General features: G+C 42.6%; 1 protein-coding gene across 1 annotated transcript; it reads right to left on the reverse strand.

Moving 5' to 3' along the window:
* Positions 1–7,358: 7,358 nt before the first annotated feature.
* LOC122747995 (F-box only protein 44-like) lies at positions 7,359–8,138 on the reverse strand. The gene has a single exon (XM_043993742.1). It carries the CDS (start codon positions 8,136–8,138, stop codon positions 7,359–7,361), a length of 780 nt encoding a protein of 259 aa, XP_043849677.1.
* Between the last annotated feature and the right edge of the window lie 885 nt (positions 8,139–9,023).

Below are 9,023 nucleotides of genomic sequence, written 5' to 3' on the forward strand. Positions count from 1 at the left end.
TTGCACCTGCAGAGAGAAGGATTAATGTCAAAGTATATTTGATTGGCCAAAATATCAATATGGACTCAGTCAGTTACTGCTCTCCCCAGAGCTGTTTTGGCTGTTGGACTGTAATTTTCTGACTTATCAGGAGTCTCAGCTAATGACATCCCCTTTATCTGGCAACCAAATTCTTTACTCCATCTCCACCTTTGGAGGCTCAATCACTGATATGGGGATCACTTTGCTTTGTCAGTTTTTTTGTGGGTGAGTTCAAACATCTTACAGGTGAGAAAGAGGAAGCAAACATTGTACATTCCTTTGGTCTGTGAAACAAGAATTTGTGGATAGGGCATTTGAGGAGGGGGCAGAGTTAATTGGTCTCAAAATCTGAAGAAAATGATGTGGAAAATGTCACTGTGAAAAGGAATGAAATATAGTTATTATTAATGTTTAATTACTTTAATGTTTGAAGCATTAAGAAAGCCTGTCATTATATTGTCCTTTTGTAACCTCTCTCCCAAAGCCCATTGCGCTGTGGGACTCTGTTGGTGGAGGTGAATGACCTCTGCCATCTGTGTGTGGGGCTGAGTGAGGTTGGCAAGATCAGAGAGAGCTCCAGATTTTGGGGGAGTCCTTTTTGAAGCTTTGAGTTGCTTCAGGAACTTCTGGCTTCCAGCCTCAAGAGAAAAGATGGAGGCCAGCCTTACTTGAAGTTGCTGAAGGAAAAGACTCTAGGAAGACAAGGGGAGAAACTGATAGGGCAGCTAGGTGGCTCAATGGTTAGAGCTCTGCATCTGGAGTCTGGAAGACCTGGATACAAATGCCACTTCAGACACTTACCAGCTCTGTGACCCTGGGAAAGACACTTAACCCTGTTTGCCTCAGTTTTCTCATTTGCCAAGATAACCCCAAATGGGATCAGGAAGAGTTGCACATGACTGAACAATGATAGTCTCAGTCATGTCCCTAACCCCAGCTTGCTATACTAGGAACTTTGGGGACTTTCCCCCTGGCTGAGATCCAAGACTCTCTTTGAGATGAGTTACTTCACTGACAATGGGAAGTATGACTCTGTATGACTTTTACCTCTGTATTTCCTTTACTCTGGCTTCTCTATTCTCTGTATATCTTCTCTCATTTTTGTTTGGCTACTAATTTGGATAAAGGAGTTTTCTTGGTTAAGTGCTATGGGTGTCCATTGTGGAACTGGTAGTTGATGGGAAAGGAGTCAAAGATAGCTTGGAATTCTCCTTCCCATGCCTCTAATTAGACAGAAGAAGTTAGATGGAAACTTTGTATCCCCAGTTACTTGCATACAGTAAATGCTTACTAGATGCTTCCTGACTGACTGAGTGCCTGCCTGCCTGCTGAGTCTATAGGTAGGACCTGCCAAGGAAAGCAATTGGTGATGGATCACTCCAGTGCTTTTGAATGCTGGCTCAGGACCTCCCCAATAATACAACTATACCCATTGACCCTAAGCCAAGACAGTTCATAACAATGTACCACTGAATGCAAATTAGGACACTCCTGCCCTTCTGACTTTTTCTGATCCACTGTTAGCATCAGGTCAACCTCAAGACCTCTATTCAGTCTCCATGTAGTTGCACATTTGATCCTGACAGCCTGCCTCAGTTAGGGGATCATGGAGCTATGGCCAGGTCATCGGCTCTGAGGCAAACCCCCTCTGTCTACTGACTCCAAGTCTCCTCAACAGCCCAGCTCTCTCCCAGATATGCAAGAAAAAGGGCATTTCTCCAGGAGGAAACCTACTTTGGATGTCCTGCTAGGTAGTGCAGGCAGGAACACAGCTCCTACTGGGGTCTAGGCTCTGATCAGGGATTTCTCAACCAGAGCCACAACTGGGCTTTTATAGATGGTTTCCCAGTTATCTCCACCCCTTTTCCATTCACTGAAGAAGGTGTGAATTACTATCCTCATAATGAGTGGTAAAGTAGAAAAATCCCTTTATCCCCTCTCACCCAGGACCACCCCTCAGTGGTTAGTTACATTCCCAACTCAGCACCTCATTCACTTACATTAAACTCTGAGCCACTTTCTGAGTGCATCAAAGTGTTCACTCCTCAGAAACAATAAAGAAGGTGTTTATTCCCTTGATCATTTCATCATAGCAGTCTTTTAATTATTTACTAAGTGTAAGGTACTTAGTAAGTGTAGGTATTTTACTAAGTGTAAAGTACAGGGCAGATAGATTGCACAGTGGATAGAGTCCTGGGCCTGGAGTCAGGAAGAGTCACCCTCCTGAGTTCAGATGTGGCTTCAGACATTTTTTGAATGTTAGCCAAAAGACTTCAAAGTGGAATAGGAGATGGGGGCTTACCTGTGTAAGGGACAGACTTCATTCTCTTCAACATTCTGAAAAAATTTCAGAGCAGACTTTACCTGAGGGCAATATATTCACAATGCCTTTGACCTAATGGCAGATATCCTAGAGCCTGCTTGAGTTACCTTTTGTAAGAATCTATTGAGGTTTGGGACCCCCATCTTTGGCTAAAATTAGAAAGTTTCAGGTGCGCCCTACTGGGCTCCCTCCAACATATATCCCTTGCTGAATATTCAATCCGTTTTCTCCCTGATATTATACCATTGAGGACATGACTTTTTAAGAAAGAGACAATATGGATGTGAGAAAATAATTAATAATGGATTTCTTGGGGGGATTCAGAGATCAATTTCAGTCCTTTCTCCTCCATCCCCCTCCCCTCTACTCCTGAAAGACCAGTTCTTGGGGAACTTCAGCAAATCTTGTCTGGGACAAGCCCAAGGGAACAAAAGAAATGCAGATAGACTCTTTGTCTAGTTCACCTAACCTGAATGACAGTCATCTATAGAGTTCATTTTAAGGTAAACCACTCTCAAGTCATATTAACCAGTGGAATTGAATGACGCTAACCAATTAGCTTTGAACAATGTATAATGATGCCTGTATCAAAAGAGGACAAAACTCTTGGCCTAAACAGGGTCATTCATTCTTTGCCCTCTTTACCCCCTCTCTTGGCCCTGAACCATCTCTCTTGGTGTGTTCTCTTCCTCTTAGGATAGGGTAGGTCTGAAGGTCTGAGACCATGAGAAGTTAGGGAAACACATGGTCAATAGTTTATGGATATATAATATTAACTAATAATAAATGCTCACTGCCAAAACTGGTGTAATAGACATTAATATGTAAATAGCAATTTAATTTATAAAATACAGTAGTAGCAATTATTTTAGACAACACATGGTACACATTCAAAAGGACAACAAGGATGATTAGAAGATTGGAAAATCTGCCACTTGAGGTAGGAATAGTGAATTTGTAACTTGCAAAAGAAGACTTGGCAAGGGCATCACCTAGAGTCCAGTAACTTACCCCTGCCTGGGGCTTACCGTTAGGGATATTAGAAGGTCCACTATGTAGTAGCAACCTGGTAGGCCTGGGTCCAGTTAGGGATGCTCTGGCCCTGAAGGCGACACTCTGATGATGGAGAAATATGGTTGATCAGCTTGCTAGGGTTACTTAGAAATTACTCTTTCTTTGGAAAAGCAAAGTAGTTAATTAACCAGGTAGTGGTTATTCAAACAGGTGATAAAACAGACATGTCAGGGACACCCAAAAACCTGGGCACCTTGAAATTTATAGCATGAGCTTAGTTGGGAGCCAGTCATGTGTGCTATGTGATTAAGACAATAATCTCAATATAGGAATGTGGCTTATTTACTACTTTATGTATACCACTCCCTAGATAGCTAGCATCATCATTTCCCAAACTGCCTTAGCTTTTCAGTCATAAGTCTCTCCCCCCACTCCCTTCTCTCCTCAATAAAACTATCACCTTCTCCTTTGTTCAAGGAGTTGAAGTTTAGACTACTCTCAGCCATACCTCTATATGCTGACTGATGAAGAACATGCCATAAATCTGTTCCTCCATGGGAGTTAAAGTTTAGACTTCTTCTCCCAGCCATACCTCTGTGTGACAAATAATAAAACGTTTACTTAAATTTGGATTGGATTGTGTGGGCAAGTAATTCTTTGAAAGAGGAATATTTTCAGACACAATTTTGCAGTAATAACTAGATAATGAAAAAAAATGATCTCTGAAGTACCTTGGATTGTGTGAAATTGACCTGTAAGCAAGTAGACCAGTAGACACATGTATTCCTCAGGAAAATGGTGAGCCAGTTTGTCTTGCTAAATGAAAACAGATGGACTGCCCAAGTGCTTCACTGCTATCTATCCTTCCCTCTAAACCCCAGCAGCCCAAGCTATTAAGAGAACCAGAGCATGTTGAGTTTTTCCCTCTATGGAAGGTTCACAGAGAGGCATGCATCAAGAATGGTAGAATAAGATAGTATAAGTGTTGGGGTGGGGATGAGGATGGATATTCAACGGTGAAGAAAATAGTTATAGAGATGATGTAACAGATCCAAAGCAGGGTAAAATGAAAATTCACACTTTAAAAATGATTACAAAATCATTTGGTTTCCAGTCCTGAATTTTCACATCGATTTTTTCATAACTTGACTCTAACTCTGTCTACCCCAAATGCCTACCACCTGTTTGTGTGGCATTTTACATCCATCTCATGCAGTCCTCATGACAACTCTATTTGGTCACAGCTCACATTTCTCTAGCATCGGAAGATTTGGAGAGCCCTTGCTGGAGCTTAGTACAGCGCCTATCACATAGTAGGTGCTTCATCAGTGTTGATGGACTGACTTAACTCCCAGCAGTCATGTACAGGAGACAACACAGGTCCATCATACAAGGAAAGAAATAGAAGTAAGGGAGGGCTCATACTGAATGCTCCTTTGGACTAGCTCTTCTTTAAGATACTTTCCAGATCTAAATGGAGCATTGTCTCTAATTTGTGGCCTTGAGTTTCAGAAATACTTATGTAAGGGTGGGAATGGGAATCCCCAACCTAATAAATATGAAACAAATAGCCAACACTTTTATATTGAACCAATCAGTGAGGGCTATAAACTCAGAATGGACTTGGTCATTTCAGATAATGTTTCATCACTGAATAAAATCAGAGGTTGGCTGCACAAGGAATGCATTTTAATTGGTTGAAAGAATCAGACATATCTCTGGTCTTGTGTACATTGTGCCAGCAGATTCTAATAGGACCGTGCTTGTTGCAAACCAGTCTGGTGACAAGGGAATAATAGCCTTTATCCTCCCATCTCACACCTCATTATAGCCCCTCCTCCACCTTGATCAGAGAAGACCTGGACTTCCCTTCTACAGCAGTAGCTGAATCCCCAGAGCACCAGAAGCTATTGGCAATGTCTGCACTGGAAGCTGAAAGACAGAATAAGATATTAGTCATACTCAAAAAAGGCAACTTTAGTATACTACAAGGACAGTGATCCTCAAAGCCCAGTAGAGTCATACCCAAGGGGAACTTCATGAGGATTCCACAAAGGGAGAAAAGGACTTGGAACAGCCCAAGTCATGAGTTACCCTCTGGTGATGTGTACTCTCTAGATTGAATCCACTGTCCCCAGGGACCTTGTGTGTGGGAGAGAGTGCTCTTGCTTAGGAATTCTATCAACTCTTCTTCATAGACTACTTCATTAAGTGTTCTCTGTCAAAGCTAACTCTAGGTGGCTGATTGATAATCAGTGGGGAACACCTAAGATCAGGGCTCATGAGCCTTGGCATTAGAAGCCACAACCTTGCCTCACAATTACCTCTCAGACCTCAAAGGGAGAAGTAGTCAGCTGCCCTCTGGGATTCCAGCCTACCAAAATGTATGAGACATGGGGGGGAAGACTACATTTCACTATGTTTGTGTTGTTTCCTCTGATAGAATGTAAACTCCTTGAGGACAAGGATTCCTTCATTTTTGCTGTTGCATTTCTAATGGCTACTATATATAGATGAGAAGGTTGGAAACATCTATGGTGGAAGATGGGATTATTGCTGTCATTCAGATGTTTCAGTCATGTCCAACTCTTTTTGACCCCATTTGGGGTTTTCTTGGCAGAGACACTGGAGTGGTTTGCCTTTCCCTTCTCCATCTCATTTTACAGATGAGGAAACTGAGGTAAACAGGGTGAAGTGACTTGCCCAGAATCACAGCTACCAAATGTCTGAGGCTGGATCTGAACTCAGCAAGAATGAGTCGTCCTAGCTCCAGAACCAGCACTCTATGCACGATGGTGACACCTAGCTGCTGTGAGAGGTGGGATAGGGGAATGCAAAGAAGCAGCTAGGTGGTGTAGGGGAAAGATTGTTGGATCTGGAGCCAGGAGGACCTGAAGTCAAAGCCAGCCCCAGACACCCACCAGCCCTGTGACACCAGGAAAGGCACTCAACCTGTCTGCCTCAGCCTCCCCATCTGCCAAATGGGCATAAGAATAGCACCCACCTCTCAGGGTTGTCATGCAGATCAAATGAGATACTTATTAGCACTTTGCAATTTTTAAAAAACCCTATGAGTGCTAGTTGTTTTTCACATATTCTTATAATTATTTGCTATGGCCAGGGTCCAGATTTTTTTTAAAACTTCATACATGTGCAGTGGCTCACTCAGCTTGGTTTTGTGATTTCCTTTAGTTTCAGCTGCCCATGAATTTCGAGTAGTAGTAGGAGGTGGGAGTAATCTAGAGCAGTGTTTATGGAAACCCCAAGCTGCTAAAAGTAGGAAGATACTGAAACCATTAGTTCATCTGAGTCTGGATCTCGTTGTTGCATCTGGCTACTTCTGCACAAATGGGTGTCCTGCTGAACTCAGGACTGGGACATTTAAAATCTAATGTGTGTGGTGCAGTGCATAGGACACCGGCCCTGGATTCAGGAGGACCTGAGTTCAAATCTGGCCTCAGATACTTGACACTTACTAGCTGTGTGACCCTGGGCAAGTCACTTAACCTCAATTGCCTCACCAAAAAACAAAAAAGCAAACAACAACAAAAAAAATCTGTGTGTTCCCCTTTTTCCTGTCCCCAAGTGTGGGGAAAGCTAGCCAGGATTTACTTATAAATTAGAAGTTTCAGCAACAGTTTAGGCATTAAGCATTTATTAAAATATTTTAGAAGTTAGCAAAGAGAGAACTCATGGACTTCAGAAAAATAGGAAACCTATCCACCCTAGAGGAGAGATCCAGAGTTCAGTCTGGCCTCCTTCTGCCACCAACAGCAGGTTGCAGCAACCAATGAAAAAATTGAGAGAGCAAACAACCCCTTCCCTCCTTCCCGAGAAGAGGCAGTCCTTCAAGCAGATTGGTTAAGGCTGGTCTCATGTTGATGTCATAGCCCACAGCCTCTGAGAACACTCACTCTTGGGAGTCAGGCAGGTGTGGTTTTGATCAAGTCAAATTGGAGTGGGTAAATCAGCAGAGTCAAGTCAGTCTCACTTAATTCAATCAATTTAAATCATTCTCCATTTGCCTTTGGGTGTTGGCAAATCTCACAGGACCAATGGTGATGCTGCTGCTAGTGACTTTGAACATATATGGCCAAGACAAGCCCTTAAAGCCCTGAAACCCCAAGGTGCCATGCTGGAAGTGGATGTAACGGATTCCTGGGCTATAGTTGGACAACGTGTAGGAGAATTGTATCCACTTATTGTCCATCCATCTAAACTCTCCATCTGACAGTCTGAGCACATGCAGGAGTTTAAAGTTATAATCTAGGAAGCGCACACAGCAGTTGTAGGCGCAGAAAATGTCGAATCTGACAACAAAGAAGTCCTTGACCACAATGTCTGGCCTCACTATGTCCATTATTTCTTCACCATAGCCCTCAGCTTTCAGGTCCACCATCTGAGACTTGAGAGTATGACCATAGCATGAGAAAAAGCATTTCTGGACAGGGCATGCAGGGCTGTATTTTACAGTCCAATATTCTTTCATTTTCTCTTGAGTTGTCCAAAAATTCAACCCATCTTGACCACAGGCATTGTGGATCAGGTTCTTTGGATGGCTGCAACAGAGGTAGAAGGCCTTCCAGTCAGCTACAGGATGGCTCCAGTCCTTGGAGATGAAGCCCTCTCGTTGGCACTTGCGTTTCCACAGGCACACCTGGTCAATGAGGTCCCTCCAGAGGCTGCAGACTGGCCGGCAGTGCCTCAGCAGCTCCAAGGCTGGCACCAGGGAGAACAACTCCAGGAGGACTTCCTCAGGTAGATCATTGATGCTGGCCATGGTCCTGTTTTACCTGGGCATTCCTCTCTAGTCTGCAGAAGCTCTTCTTCCTCTCCTGAGGAATTAGGATCTGTTCTCAAACTTGCCTCAGTTTCTCAGGAATAGGATGGAGCTGATGGGTGTGAGAAGTAGGACTTCCTGTGTAGAACAGATGTGGGGTGGGTTTAATTGATCATATTGACCACAGGGAGATAATCATGGAGGTGTCTCTGTCAATTACTTTCAACTTCCTTATTCTTTCCCTCTCCCAACTTTAATTTTTCCCAATTACATGTAAAATAGTTTTCAATATTCATTGTTATGTGATTTTTCTCCCTCCCTGCTCCAAGACAGCATGCAGTCTGATATAGGTTATACAGTATAACCATATTAAACATATTTGTAGATGACTTGTTATGAAATCAAATTCAAAACAAAAGTGGAAAATCACTAACAAGAAAAAAAATAAACAAAAAGTGAAAATAGGGTGCCTCCAATTGCATTTAGACTCTATAGTTATAATGTTCTCCAGGTTCTACTCATTTCAATCAGCATCAGCTCAGGTGTTTCCAGGTTTTTCTGAAATCTGCATGTTCAGCATTTCTTATAGCACAGGAATATACCATTATATTCATATACCACAGCCATTCTCCAATTTGATGGACATCCCCTCAATTTCCAGTTTTTTGCCACCACAAAAAGAGTAGCTCTAAATATTTTTGTGCATATAGATCTTATTCCCTTTTTTATGCTCTCTTTGGAATACAGATCTAATAATGGTATTCCTGGATCAAGGGTTATATGCATAGTTTTATAACCCTTTGGACAGAGTTCCAAATTGTTCTCCAGAATGGTTGGATCAGTTCACAATACCACCAAAAATGCATTAGTGTTGCGATTTTCCCT

This window comes from Dromiciops gliroides, chromosome 3, assembly GCF_019393635.1.
Source record: "Dromiciops gliroides isolate mDroGli1 chromosome 3, mDroGli1.pri, whole genome shotgun sequence".
Taxonomy (NCBI): domain Eukaryota; kingdom Metazoa; phylum Chordata; class Mammalia; order Microbiotheria; family Microbiotheriidae; genus Dromiciops; species Dromiciops gliroides.

Excerpts from the sequence above, each read along its gene's own strand:
- LOC122747995 (XM_043993742.1), bottom strand. The coding sequence starts at position 8,138 with ATGGCCAGCATCAATGATCTACCTGAGGAAGTCCTCCTGGAGTTGTTC.